Source organism: Saccostrea echinata, unplaced genomic scaffold (genome assembly GCF_033153115.1).
Source record: "Saccostrea echinata isolate AGI-Se365-2 ecotype Australia unplaced genomic scaffold, CSIRO_AGI_Sech_v1 ptg000045l, whole genome shotgun sequence".
Lineage (NCBI taxonomy): Eukaryota > Metazoa > Mollusca > Bivalvia > Ostreida > Ostreidae > Saccostrea > Saccostrea echinata.
The window spans coordinates 2,970,725-2,986,373 of record NW_026889794.1 but is presented as its reverse complement, the minus strand read 5'-3'; the positions used below and the strand labels follow the sequence as shown (position 1 = coordinate 2,986,373).

Sequence of the window (15,649 nt, the reverse complement as noted above, 5' to 3'; positions counted from 1 at the left end):
AACCCATAATAAGATAGGATTATTGTGCAAAGCACTGCTCTCATCTATGATATCAGTTGAAACTATATGCTGTCTTAAGACAGTAATACCTGCACTAAGGTGTTTGCCTCTAAATGCACACTCTTTCATATTTGGGTAACCAAGGAAAAAGCCAAAATAATTCTATAATTTACACAGTACATGTTTTTGTCAAATCGAGCATTAAATGCTAGGGTGAATATGCGATCCATGAGCCTCTCATGTAGATATTTCATATACTTAATTCATTACCAGTCTGAAATTCCAGAATTTAATTTATGATGTAAATTATGTTTTGAAAAAATGGGGGATATAAATTTTTGGCTCTTAAAATTTATTTTCTGAACAACAAATAATATTATTCTAATGCAAAGCCTTTTTGATGAACTTAAAAAAAAATTAGATGCCAACTTTCAGAATTGATCAAATTGTGCAAACTATATCTTGAAAACCCACACCCTATCAATGTTGTCACAAACACCCCCCCTTCCACAATTTGCCCTTTTTTGGAAATAAATAGCAAAGTTACGTTAAAACTCGTTTGTAATGATAATATTAAAGTACATGTACCATACATGTATGTGTATACGTTTTTGAAAATTTCTAAACCCGCGCCACACATTGGACTTGCGTCACCCTATTAGTACTAGTTTTACCATCATCATTATGGGATTGCACATGGTGCATGGTGTACACATCATTGCATGTATATCAGTAGGAATTAATTCATTGTGTGTTTTAATTGGATTATATTTCATGAAGTTGACATCCTATAACAGTCGGTAAGTACAAGTTTAGTTACAGATTGGGGTAAAATAATCTGAAATGCAAATGGTTAGGTTATAGTTTAAAAAGGATCAAAGATCATCGTATGCCACAATAGACGAATTTCACATTCTGACGAGTTATCTCCCGTAAAGCTCATTTTTCTCACTTTAGTCCTTTGTAAGTTAGCCTGTAAATATTACCAAACTTCAAATGCTATCGGACAATTTTGATCCGTTCCTGTATTTCCAGATTATGGGGCAACATGAAAAACGTAATGAACATATTCATATAATATGTATAAATTTCATTCTAAGAGTCAGGGAAAACAGTGCCTTACGCCGTTTGACCCCAGATTGACTCCGCAAAGGGATTATTAAAACTATGAAAGTAATTTTTGTATTATACAATAAAATTTTTTGCACAATTCTCTTATTCTATTAACTCTTCAAATACATTATTTACAGTGATTAATTATCAAAAGTGAATTGCAAAGGGGAATAATTCTCTCAGTAGTATACAGATTAATAGAGCCCTGGCCAGGACCAGAACACTTGACCAAATGGTCCAGATGCTTAAAAAATTGATAAAAATATCCTTGCTTATTAAAACTTTTACTTCGTTTGCCTTTGATATGCCAAGGAGCACAGAAAATTTTTTCAAAGAAATAATGCATTTTCACTACATGTACCATGACTACAGATTCAACACATTGTATCGACCATAGAAGTTACGAAGTGATGACTTCAGACGAGACTGCTGATATACTTGTTTCATCAACTTATTTGTTAATAATTTACCTCGTTTTAGAAATTGTTCATACATAGAGCATGCTCTTGCGCATCGAATCAACTGAGAGATATAAACCCCGTATGCAGGTGATGAAGGTATATTGCTGCATAAGTAAGGGAAGTTGACGATTGTCAATTAACAATGGTTATTTCCATTCTTATGTCGAAACGATATATCCCAGTGAACTTGAATTAAAAGATACCACAGAGTCTGACACATCTGTTTCATATATGGATATTTTACTAGAAAAAGAAGTTAATGGTAACCTAACAACAAAGCTTTATGACAAACGTGATGAATTTTATTTTTCAATCGTCAACTTCCCTTACTTATGTAACAATACACAATACAACCTGCATATAGGCTTTATTCTCTCAGTTGGTTCGATACGCAAGAGCATGCTCTTCGTATGAACAATTTCTAAAACGAGGCAAGCTATTGACAAACAAGTCGATGAAACAATGATATCAACAGTCTCGTTTGAAGTCATCATTTTGCAAGTTATATGGTCGATACAATGACCTTGTCAGCAAAGTCAAATGCTGACTAAATGAATTATGTCAAATGTTGACTGACGTTTTTCACACTAATTGTTAGGCCATTATTTACACACTGAATTGTCTACGGTTTTTTCGTTTTTTTTCCCGATCATGACAATGAGCACACCGCAGGAGATTCTCACTCCTCCATGGCACCTGATCCCGCCTCGGATGTTTTTGAAGGTCCGTGTTTGCTCTGCTCCCGATTTGCATTGTTTAAATGGACTTTGAGCTTGACTGTTCTTTATATCCATATTTCATAAGTTTTCTTTGTAATTTTTATGTATTGTTTTATAGATGTGCAACCTATTTTTATGAATTATAGAGCATGAAATGGGCGTGAAATCCTCATATAAAAATGTGGTTTCGAAGTATCTATTGAACTATATCACATTCGTGTATCGAATGTTGGAAACATTGAAAGACTTTTGTTCGTGATTGAATAAAAATTGAGTTGTTATTTATAAAATAGATTCTAAATTAACAAAGAAAAAAGGGAAAAAAGAATCCATAAACGTACTGGATAAAAATATTAATGCAAGTACATGTTCATTAATCGTATGAGTAGTCAGTATATAAAATTCAAAATGGTTGTTTTAAAGGTATATATTAGTATGTAAAATGATATAACATCGCAAGGGTTGCTTTGATTTCATTTCATTTCGCATGTATAACAATACTTTTAATTAAAAATGCTATCTAAAATATAACACACAAATGTATATATAAAAGTCAAGTTCCTGCCCCCTTTTAATGGCACTTAATAAACGGGGAAAATTTTCAAAACACTTCTTCCACTATGCATAAGTTTTATCATTTCCATGGACTGATATCCCAAGTATAAAATGGGCCCTAAAGGTTTGACGCTCGCTTCGAACTCTTGAGGCCCAAGGGTTCAATTCTTGTTCCAGGTGCCGTGTCAAAAACTAAGACATTTAACGCGGCTAGTGGCTGTTCCTTTGCTAAGTCTTCGACGTTTAAAGTAAAAGTCATAGGTCCTTTGGATATGACCTTGAAAAAGAAGGTCCAACAATAATGAAACCATGTAAAACTCAAGATTAGGGCACTTCAACTAAAGCAGATAATCTCTTTATCTGGGTGAAAAATTCTAAATTTGCGTAAAGCAACATTCAATTATCAATCATATGTGACGTTAGGGAACTCCTCTTCCCCTTTGCGATTAATTTTTTAAGACAGAACTGCTGTTCTGTATCTAATAATGCTACCAAAGATGTGTGCTGCTTCCTGAAATCCAAATAGATTGAGTTCTCTCAACACCCAGGTAACACAAAATTCTTAGATCTTATGTCACTCATAAAATATGAGGGTCCTTCAGAAAGGTTGAGGCGAGAATTCCCATTATGATCCCATCAGTAATTCCCTATCTATAAAAGATACATATGTACTTATAGAAAAATAATTTAATAACACTCATGGCAAATGTATCTTCCTATCTCCAAGTATTTGTTTTTTCTCAATTCTAGCAGACAGTTCAATGAGAATTGTCTTTTTTTTATTTGTGGTCTTTGGATGTTTTTTTAAAGATATTCATAAAATCATTTCCACTTTTTATATAATAAATATCGCGATATGCATGTCAAAAATGATGCAAATAAATTTCTTGGAAAATACGAACATGAACCATATTTATATTTATTTAGTTATATATATAGTCACAAACTAGAACGAAAATTACAACCTGGACCATATCACTTTAAGCATACTTTTATAATGCCTCAGAAATCTAAATTTTAAGAAAGTTTAAGAAAATCTAATAGAAGGTTTTATGAATTTCACAAAAGGCAAGTCAGCTCATTCAGTTTAAGAATTGGTAGTTAATTAAAACATTTGAATAGATTAGGAATCTTTATCTTATTGATCTGCTATGAAATATTGCCTCTGAAACGAAATTGTTGTCGATATACAGTGCCCACCGTCCAATCCGACAACTGTGCAATCCGGCAAACTGGACTTTCCGACCTCATATTCTATTCCCAAAAATTTCTTTATAATTTATATAAAATAAAACACTGCATATTTCGACCACTGTATATTCCGAATCCAGGCGCTTTTTTGTCAACAAAACTAGATAATTACATTATGATTTCACCTGTGTAATACGGCATAATTACACGGGTGTGCCGTAATTAGCCGCTGGCCAGGTAACATTAATGTTCCGTATAGTAACAAGATTGGTCTACTTGGAGAGTAGTTAATTTCATGTACGAGTTTGAAAGTGTTTATTAAACAATTAATGAACAGTTTTTTTTTCAAAATTAAAAATTAGGCAATCAATTTTTTTTGTTGTTATCAATTTCATTCTCGCATTGACAAAATAGCATGCACGCGACAGAGAATAAAAAAAGCATACATGATATTTAGATCGCCTTTACCTTACAGAATTCATAAGATTTTTGCTTGAAATTAAAATCAGACTTGCAGTCAGAGTCCTTCAGAAGGACATGTCAAAAAAAAAAAAAAAAAAAAAAAATTGAGAATGGCGAACTACCGTGTAAAATATAGACAATACAAAATTTGAAGACAGTATATTGTCTAATAGAAAACGTTTCATAAACGTTAATATTCACTGAATTGAGCGAGATTGTGCACATAAAAGATTTGCCAGAAGCAAAATGTACCACGTTAAGTTGCCCATTAAATTTTCAAATTTTACGTCTGTTTGAAAAAAATTCAATCGCAATCACAATGTTTTAGAGTTACGTCCCGTTTGTATGAAAAATCGCGTGACGATATTAATTGTTTGTTTGTTTGTATGTTGTTTAACGTCCCTCTCGAGAATTTTTCACTCATATGGAGACGCCCCCACTTGCCGGTGGAGAGCTGCAAATTTTGTCCTACGTGACGATATTAATAGCACAGTCAACAATGGAGAAAAAACGGAGAGAAATGTAGTGTAGAAAAAAAAATACCACTATGAAGAGAAGGTAGACGAAATATTTACTTTAATATCTACTGCCAGTAAGTAAAATGCCAAACATTAAATTGTAACATCTCGAAGCGATCGGCAGTTCCATCTGTTTTAAAGAAATATCGTATATTACTACAGAGTTTACTAAATAAATTCTATCACAAAAGCTGTTGCTCAAGGTAATGATAATCAGGCAAGGCATATTTTATACAACAAAGAAGCACACAATTATGCAAACACTTCGACAATTAAACACACTTATACTCTAATCCTTATGAAGAATGATAATGTTTGGTATGAAGTCATCTGACACTAATCATAATTAATACTCAGAAATATCCAACACTGGGTAATCCGACACATTGTCCAATCCGACATTGATTTTATTTCCCGCAGCATGTCGGATAAGACAGATTTCACTGTACTATGAATTATTTACTTTTTAACTGACCTTTTCGTAAGAGTACCATTTGATCTTAACAGTCAAAAGTGTGAAAATGCCATAACCTACATCATTTTAAGGCAGTACACATTGATGAGTGAACAACGGAAGAATTCTACTCAATCCAAAGTTGACTTTGAACCTGTTGACAGCCATTTCTCAATGTCAAGATCTACTAATCCAACTCAAATTGTTTTTCATAATGCTTGTTAAAGTCCAGTCAATTCATTATGAAACATCAACCGAATTGCTACACAATTTTGTTTGTTGTAAATAAATTGTGGAATGCACAAAATAAATTGTGTAATTAAAAATCTAACAGAATAGAATGAGAAGAAAGCATTCTTTGAGGTTTATAAATTTCTTATGAAAATAGCTATGGGGAAGGTGCATAACTCATAACTCAATTTAGTAAATTTTGGTAAAAGGGTTGGTGCATTTTCCTACCTGAAGAAAGAAAAAGTGAATTCAATGAACTTTTATACGTGAGAAATAGAAATTTTTTCAGGTATTAGGCTCACTGTATGTTGCATTTCCTACTTCCTAATAATAAATTTTAGGGTAGAGATTTTCAAAACACAGGTAAAATTTTGTCACTAACTCTAAGTGCTACCTGTCCTTGATTGAACATATGATTAATAAAAAATGCATGAGAGATGGAACTAAGATTGTAAGAATGGGTCTAAAATTAAAATTGTTCATATTATAATGATATGTAGAAATAAACATACGATCACTCTTTCCCCATCACCCTCTTTATTCTGTATTGTATAAGTACACTATTTACAAAAGTTTCAAAACGATATTTACAATATGTACACGTCCTCGTAAGTACAGATTTTAATCAAACGTGATCAAACACAATGCTTTAGTTACCAATAACATGCTAATACCTTAAATATCACATGAAGGTATTTGGTATTCACAAAGTTACCTGAGGTAAAAAAATCAAGTGGTAAAGTTAAAATATTTAACATGTGACCACCCTTGATTACAACTGAAAGAGCAGATCCAGCGAATGTAAGAAGAATCAGGGTTTTTTTTTCGTTTTAAACCACGAGCGCATGTTTTTCGTTTAATTATAATCTCCTTTTGATGTCACAACTTTATTAATGCAAATATATTTACATTTGTCTTTCCTTATATGACATTTAACGAAATTGGGATTCAATTTTCAATGACATGAAGTCAGTCACACAATCAGACTTTCTTGCGTATGGAAAGCACGAGACATTTAGAAGGTCTAGCCTGTGACGTCATATGATGTCGTACATGCATGTTATGTATGCCCAAAACGAAGTCTAAATAGTGCATTTTTTGCATTGTAACACAAATTGAATTAAAATATAAATATAAGAAATAAAATATCTATTTTAGAATTTCATCAGGATATGATATGAAGTTGGTACATGATCAAATCTACCATAATGCCCTTCTGAACTGCCTCATAAAAGCTTTATTTGTCTGAAATTTCTTTGCATTTGGGTTCTTAAGCCTTAAATAGTTCATTACTTTTCAAGGTACTATCGAGATCTTGAGAGCTAGACACAAAATTCGACACTACTCTGAAACAGACCACAATGCTTATCACAAGAAAATTTGCAGATGCTGGATTAGACCAGGTTAAGCACTTAAATTTATTACCCCATTTCCACTTCATCATAGCAAGTTTGAAGTTAAGCAGACTGTAAAAATACTAAAACAAATTCATGAACAAAACAAACCACTCCTTTTCACATCCATACTTAGCTAGGACTACATGACAGATAATACAAACAAACTTTTATCAAAAATCTTGAAAATTACAACTTTAGGCATGTTTATATAAGTAAATGAAACATGGAGATAACGAACAGTATTCAAGCTTTAAGTCCATTTAAACAATGCAAATAGGAAGCAGAGCAAACACGGACGTCCAAAAACTTCAGAGGTGGGAGCAGGTGGCATGGAGAGGAATGAGCATCCCCTGCCAACCGGTCACATCCGCCGTGTGTTCCTTGTCATGATCGGGAAAAAACGGGAAAATAAGTTCCTTTCAATTCAGCGTGTAAATAATGGCATAACAATTAGTATGAAAAACGTTAGTCAGCATTTGACTTAAAAATAAGTTGTATTTGCTGACAAGGTCATTGTATCGACCATAAAACTTGCAAAATAATGACTTCAAACGAGATGGTTGATATTTTTTCATCAACTTTTTTTTCAATAGCTTGCCTCGTATTAGAAATTGTTCATACGTAAAGCATGCTCTTACGTATCAAATCAACGAAGAGATATAAACAAGGTGATAAGTTGAGGATTGAAAAGTTGAAGTCATTACGTTTATCATAAAGCTTAGTTGTTAGATTACCATTAACTTCTTTTCCTAGTAAAATATCCAAATATGAAACAGATGTGACAGACTCTATTGTATCTTTTATTTCAAGCTCCATGGAATATATCGAGTCAAAATAAGAATGGAAGTAACTATTGCTTATTGATAATCCGGCGTCAATATATCTAAATGTCGAGTTGAATGCCACGAAACGGGGCGGTTTTAAGCGTCTATGATTCGCAGTATCTATATTTAGAGCCTTTATTCTTGTGTCGAAGAATCCAAATATGGACTTTCCTTGACTTTTACAAATAAACTATTCTAAACATTCAAAGGAACAGTGGAAAGTTTTGTGCGATTGTGATGAAGGCCTAATTGTTTATTTACATAAGGCATTAATGAATCAAAAGAGACATCGTGTATAATAGGATTATTGTGAAACCGATATCCATGAATACGCTTACGTTTCTGTGTACTGTTAAAAAGTCCCATCACATTCACATTGCTACACCGTGGGCTTGAAAGATTCCCAGCACTATAGACATTGTCATTGCTACCATATGGAAAGGCCGTGCCTAGTTTTCTAATCCAGTATTCTTTTCGTTGTCTACGGAAAGGTGTACTCAGTGATGGATACGTTTACTTATAGAAGAAAATTGTACAGAAATTTGTATAGGTTAATAAGGATGATTTCAACAGCTTACTAAAATCAACTCTACCAAAGAGAAGTATGTATGTGTTGATAAAAAAAATAGGCAGATACTGATATCGATAGATCCATTCAAGTATATATTGACAATAGAACAATGCAACAATATCATATGCAATTGTTTTAACTGCATCAAGCAAGTTATTGTTGCTAGAAAATTTTATTGATCATAGGATGTTCTGTGGATGATTTCAACAGCTTAAGGTCTAGGATACGTGTACTAAAATAATGCAGAATGTTGTGCTTTATAGATAAACAGCTCCTTTTAAATAATCAGTAAAGACAGAGTCAAAGAAACTACCCGAAATAACTGACTAATATTAATCATTTGATTTTAAGTGAAAGATCTAGTATCAAATTTCCATTGATTGAAATTTTTAAAGTTTAAAGCAATTTTTTAGTAACAAATTTTGTCAATCTAGGTTATATCTCATGACAAACGAAGGTTACATTATGCAATAAATCATGAAAAAAAATTAATAAAAAGGAATGCTTTCAAAATGGTGTTTTTCTTACCATGAAAATACTTTGTGAACTACGCGGAAAACAATAATAAATTAAAATTGAAATGGATCAGTGTGTAAAACAATTGTTCTAAATAAATTTTTATCCCTCCCTTAAAATGTTCCTTAAAGGACAAGGTATGGTAGGAGCCGAATCTGGTCCCTTATTTGATGTAAAAATCAGAACACAATTAAAATTGTGATAGTTTGTGGTTAAGAACTTAAAATGATGCTTGTTTTAAAACCAGCACTAATTTTGATTCAAAGCTTACACGGAGGCCACAAGAGGCTGCAGAAGTAGGACATTCTCCCGAATTTCCTCAATTCTGGTCGAATTTCGTCAAATGTGATATACATTTCACTTCGGAAAACATAGAGCACAAGCTTGCCTACGTGAGATTTTTATACATATGATGCGTCTGATACTAGTGTATGAAATATATAAATTTAGTAGATAGGCAAGCTTGTGCTCTATGTTTTCTGAAACAAAACTGCTGTAAAATTGATGAAAATTTGCCTAAAAATGAGAAAATACGGAAATTGACATATTTTCTGACCTTCCTATGACCTCTGTGTATTCCGCAACTCATAACCAATACTCATTTTGTGGCAGGGATGACTGGTTTTTATTGATAAACTGTTGCATCATTCTAAAAGAACACCCCAAACCAGGGGCCAAAAAGGGGTCTTAGCCTATGTTGTCCTTTCAAGAGGAATATCCTTCAAAACTATGCAGTGTACAAATGTACAACTCGAACCTGAAGAAGTAATTTGGGCGAAGAAGTTCTTAGACTTTTACCATATATTTCTGTTTAAAATATCAGCTGTTGCTAAATAAAGCATGTTATTTGTAAAACAGAACGCATGGATGTTAAATTGAATATTCTAGAGGTATTTTCAGGACACATGCATTCTCAAAATTTAATGAACATATGAGATTTTCTACTTTAAGAAAGATGAAAATTGATAAAATTAATAATGTTTTATTTAGCATTGCCTTTATTAATTATTAAGTGCTGTGTCTTCCACTAATCGAGCAATTAATCAAACCATATGAATTTTTCATCTTTAAATTCCTAAAAAATACCTTTTTTTAAAATGTTATAAAACAAACATTAACATATAAAATAAATACAATCTTGGCATTGTGGTATTAATCTTTGTGAGAGGACAGAGAGAGGGGGAAAGAGAAAAAAGGAGAGAGAAAGAGGGAGTGAATTAAAAAAGAATGTGGGTAACAGATAAATAGAGGTGGAAGCAAGGCTAATTTAAAGACAGGGTTCATTAATGTTAGTATGAAGTATGGATTGTCATTTTTGCCGGGAGGTGTTTATTATTGTTATTATTTATATTATTGCATTCCCTGGCTGTATATTTCAATGACTTATAAAGACTTTAGAAATCATTCAGAAAACCATGGATAGAGAGGCTAAGGTTTTGACAACGAACTCTGTAAATGTATTGCTTCATTGACATAAGCAAAGTATTTAAAGATTTTGATAATATTGTATATTGTAGGATAAAACCAGAGACCTCGGAAAGAAATACTCGTAAGTCTCTAGATTTAACCTACATTTATAACCCAACCGGAATTCAATGTATCCGATTCGTAGTCTTATTTTGTATCGATATAATTTTCGAGGAAGAAATGAGTGGTTTACAATAAAGAGGCTCGACCAGAGACGTCCGAAACGATTAATTTGACAAGAAAAAAGTCTTTCGAAGCGAACGATGTCATTTTAAAGTAGGTTAATGATTGATAAATAAACAAAATACGAGCTTGAAGCGGGGGTGCCTGAAATTGAGTTAGGGGTGAATTAAAAAAAAATGACCAAACGCATATTTATCAACCCACACTAAAAATACACGCAATGAAAATAGATTTCTATGTCTCAGTATATGTCTTTAGATAGTGTCTAAATACCTGCCAAATATCTCGTTGATATCTCAATTAACAAAAAGTTATGCCCAAAAATGATGCTAAAATTGTCAGGAGTGCAACACCTTTTTGTGACATTTTGAATTTTCAATATTTTTTGGAGATCTGTGAAATAAAAAATAATGCTTCATGTTGAAAATAAAGACTTTCCTGATAATATTGCCAAAAAAAATTCAGTTTGGTGGTCATTTTTTTTAAATTCACCCTTAGGTACCTTGTGGTAAAAAAAAGTAGGGGTGCCCCGTATGTACGAAACAAGAGCCTGTGCTTTTAAAAAAAGTTTATCCATGTCAACACTTTTTTCCAATAAAATTTTCCAGTTTGAGTTATTGTTGTAAATTATTCTTCTTATCCATGTAGATTTCAAAGCTGTTATACAAGAAACAATGTCAACCATTTTTAGTACCCCCTGTGCATACTTCTGAGTCACAACTTTACATTTTATTTTGTCTACATTTGATTTCCATTAAAAAATAAAAATAATTTTGTTTAGATCTTTTACAAAATCCAAAGATGGGTTCGGTGAAGTAATAAATAAATGTTTAAGTTGTGATATAAGTAGTGAATTAATCAATGTGATTCTTCCAATAGGAGTTAAGTTTCTTTTTTTTCCATTGCTCAATGAGGGTCTTAATTTTAACCAACTTTTTGTCTTAATTCAGTTCAGTGATCTTTGCTAAGTCAACATCATAATAAATGCCTAATAGTTTGAATTTTGTTGTCCATTGAAATTTTAATTCAGGACAGAGTCTATCCTCAAAATATTTCCTACTTCGAATCCAAACAATTTGGATTTTTGATTGATTGATTTTGAGACCTTACATTTTATAAAATTCTTCTCATTCTAGCATTGTAGCCTTTAAAGATTTTTCAGAAATATCAAGAATTATCATTGTGTCATCTGCATATTGTGACATTAAGTACTCTGTGTCATTTATCTTAATTCCTTTGGTATTCTCATTATTTCTGATTTTAATAGACAGTATCTCAGATCATAAGAGTAATATATATGGAGAAATTGGGTCATCCTGTCGACATTCCCGCCCTGACTTAAAAAAATTGGATAAAATTCTTGTTTGAGACACACACGAAACTATATTATTTTGAAAAAATTTTATCCAGTTGCAAAAACATGGTCCAAAATTTAAAAAAAATCCAATGTTTCTTGAATAAAAGTCCATGAGACAGAGTCAAAGGGTTTCTCAAAATCTATCATGACTAAAATTCCAGGAATATCATTCAATCCTTTGTAGTCCATCAAATCATATACAAGACGTGTATTCTCTCCAATGTATCTCCCAGATATAAAACCTGTTTCTTCTGAACTTACTATTTTGGTTAAAACTTGTTTTATTCTGTGCGCTATGCATTCTGATCCAATTTTGTAAGTAACGTTAAGCAGTGATATTGATCTCAAATTGCTTAAATGAAATTTACTTTGTCCTTCTTTTGGTATGCAGGTGATTATTCCTTGTTTTTGTGTGGAAGAAAATTCACCTATTTCATAGCCATAATTCAAAGAGCATACAACAAAATGACCCAGATATCTCCAGAATACTTAAAAAAATTCTGCTGTAAAACCATCACTAACTGGACTTTTATTATAAGACATTGTCTTTTATCTAGGACATTAAATTCTTCAAGGGATTCATTAAGATTCAATTTAAGATCCTCTACTACTTGAGGTGTATATAATGTTTTGTAAAATTTTTCAACTTCCTCTAAAATTTCAAATTGTTTTGTTACTTCCTTAACTTCATTATTTTCACTTTTAATTACGTATGTATTTTGGGCATTAATTTATTCGTAAAATGTATATTTTCAAGACCCATTTTGCCCTTGACCTTATCATATTACCGATAAGCTATTGTTGCCTTATTGATTCTAATGCCCTTTTCTTCTCAGCAATAATAGTAACATTATTGTCATAATTTTTTCCAGTTGTGTAATTTCATCACTTAAGTCTTTCTCTTTTTTACCCTCTCCCTTTTGATATAGCTTGCATATGAGAGTGTTTTAACTCTTATCTCCATTAGAAGTGTCTCTAAAAATAATTGGTCATTTATAGTAAACAGTATTTCAGAATTTGATATGTTATTAATACAAGATTAATTATAAGCTGGCACTGCATATTATCTCCTAATGTGATTAATAATATTATTTTTGATTTCAATATATTTTGGGTCTTTCAAAAGAGAGTTATTAAATTTCCATAAACCTTTCCCATGTAGGAAATTATTGACTTAATGGTCAGTAAAACTGGTGAATGATCTGATCTATACCTTCCGAGGATATTACAGTTTTGTATATCCGTCAACAATGAGTTGGATACAAGAGCAAAGTCCAAGCGTGCTTGTTTTAGAGGGTTTGGTTTCCTCCAAGTAAAACTTTTTTTTTTTACTCCTGGGTGAAACTCTCTATAATTATCTATTAAATTATGACAATCTGTTTTTTCGAGTAATTTCTCTCTGGCTTTTGGGTTATTAACATTTAAATAATTAAAATAATCTTTGTTTGGGTGTAATACCAGATTAAAATCACCTACAATAATAGTTTCATTGCCAAATTTGGTTATTATCTAAATTCTCATAAAAATAGGAGAATCTTCATTTAGCCCATAGATACATATCAAACTGATTTTTTCTATTTTCAACAGTTATGTTTAATGCAAGAAAATTGCCAGAATTATCTAAAATTTGGTTGTGTACTACAAAATCAAAGTTATTTTTAAATAAGATAGCTATTCCTCTAGAGTTTGACGTGTATGAGCTAAAACGAGCTTCAGAACAATTTCCTTACCTTCAGCCTCAAGCACTGTTTCAACTTCTTTGAATTGTTCCAAGCAGTGGTCGCTTAGCAATTTTTCATTTGGAACCTCTGCATCGATGACAAAAACAACACAATGCATGATATCCTCAATTTGGGGGACTTGTCTATAAAAGTCGCTCTCCTCACTGATAGCCTTCTCAGAATTTATCTGTTATAAACAAGTTGCTTTGTTATATGATTAGATAATTCCTATCTCTCTGATTGGCTGAGATCCAATAATGCAGGAAAAATACTACGTTATATTCATCAGCACGTGACCTTACAGGTGAATTTAAGGATTTATTTTCTCTCCATTGGTCTAAAAATTAGGGATGTCAACGAATATTCGAACATTCGAATATTCATTCGATAAGTTGATATTCGAATATGAATTTAAGATTCGAATATTCGGTGTTTTTCAGATTTCATAAAAAAAAAGTACTGTGATTAATAAATTTTGATTGAAACAGTGCTGGAATTATCCCTGTTTAATCTACTAGCGATCAATTTCGATCGCCCGATTTCTTTCGCTATTTTCTTATCTTATATAGAACTACTATATTATTTTGTTTTGAGTAAGGTGTTTAAGATTTATACAATAATGCTTTATGCATAATACAAAACGTACTTTCATAGTTTTTATTAAATACGATCGAATCTAGAATCGAGGACAACGAAATGAAAACCTTCTTAGAATGTTTACAAGACGTGAACAGTATATTTATCAAAACAAATTTAATTGATCATTCAAATAAATATCCGATAGAATTAATCTGTAATTAATATTGTAAAGGGCTCAATTTTAGAATAAATGAGTAAATTACTTGATTATCTCAGGTTGTACATAATCCTGAATTCTATATTCATTATCGGGAAATTAGTCAATTACCTAGGAAAATTGTCTATGGAATTGTTTGTTTATATTTTAAAAACATTGTATCGAAGATTATAATCATATCTCTTATTAGGCTGATAAGTGTAATTAATTACACGTATTGAAATCTGAACAGTATACGACTATCTTGCCTTAGGTAAGACGACTGGTTCCTCATTTGGAGCTACTATAAATACACATGTATCATTTGTTAAAATTATACTTTTCTACATTTAAATCACTTATTTATTTCAAACATTGACAAGTATCAACTGGAATCCCTTATTGTACACCTACACCTACAAAAGTTTTCATACAATTTTATTTTAAAATATAAGAATACCTACACTAAACTTTTCATGAGAGTAGGATGATGCATTCAAAATATACCAGATTTTATTTATTTTATCGAATATTCGAATATATTCGAATACTTTCATTGAATATTCGAATATGAATTATTGACAAAATTGACATCCCTACTAAAAATAGATCTGGAAATTCAAAATTAATACAAATAATTTTGGAAAGGTTTTTTTTCACTTCCTACTGACTACTGACTTCCACTCAGGTGAACATAACATTAGCGAATATATAATTTATAATTTAACAAAATTTGTTAAAAGTTAAAAGAATTCTCGTCGCGTGGGAGCTAATCAAAGATTTTTTTCCGTTGTCATTTTTCCATAATAATCAAAGATGTTTTTCAGCTGTCATTTTCCCCTGATAATCCCCCCTATCAAAATCTATCCTAGAAAGAGCCTGGCCTTATTTTTTTTTCATAACAACTAAAGTAGATTTTAAAAATTCTAATTAATACGACTGGTAATGTTTATTTAACCCTGCCTCCATATTTGCGTTGGCTAGGACTTCAGCAAATGTAAACAAGATGACATGAGCTGCATAATGATTTGTATTATTTAATTGTTAAATCATATTGAAAGAAAACAATTATAGCTGGGGGTTTTTTTCAGTAAATACGATGATTTAGCCACTTTCGAAGTACATTATTCACCT

At 31.7% G+C, this 15,649-nt stretch overlaps 2 protein-coding genes across 2 annotated transcripts in view; one reads left to right on the top strand and one right to left on the bottom strand.

Moving 5' to 3' along the window:
• Positions 1–15,649, top strand: part of LOC133201776 (synaptic vesicle glycoprotein 2C-like) — a 378,785-nt gene that overhangs the window by 103,590 nt on the left and 259,546 nt on the right. The gene's annotated exons all lie outside the window — the stretch shown is intronic.
• The window catches only part of LOC133201782 (interferon-induced protein 44-like), a 36,727-nt gene that overhangs the window by 765 nt on the left and 20,313 nt on the right, over positions 1–15,649 (bottom strand). The window contains exon 3 of the mRNA XM_061337584.1: positions 13,750–13,927. Within this exon, the coding sequence (XP_061193568.1) occupies positions 13,750–13,927 (178 nt within the window). The remainder of the gene's footprint in view (positions 1–13,749; positions 13,928–15,649) is intronic.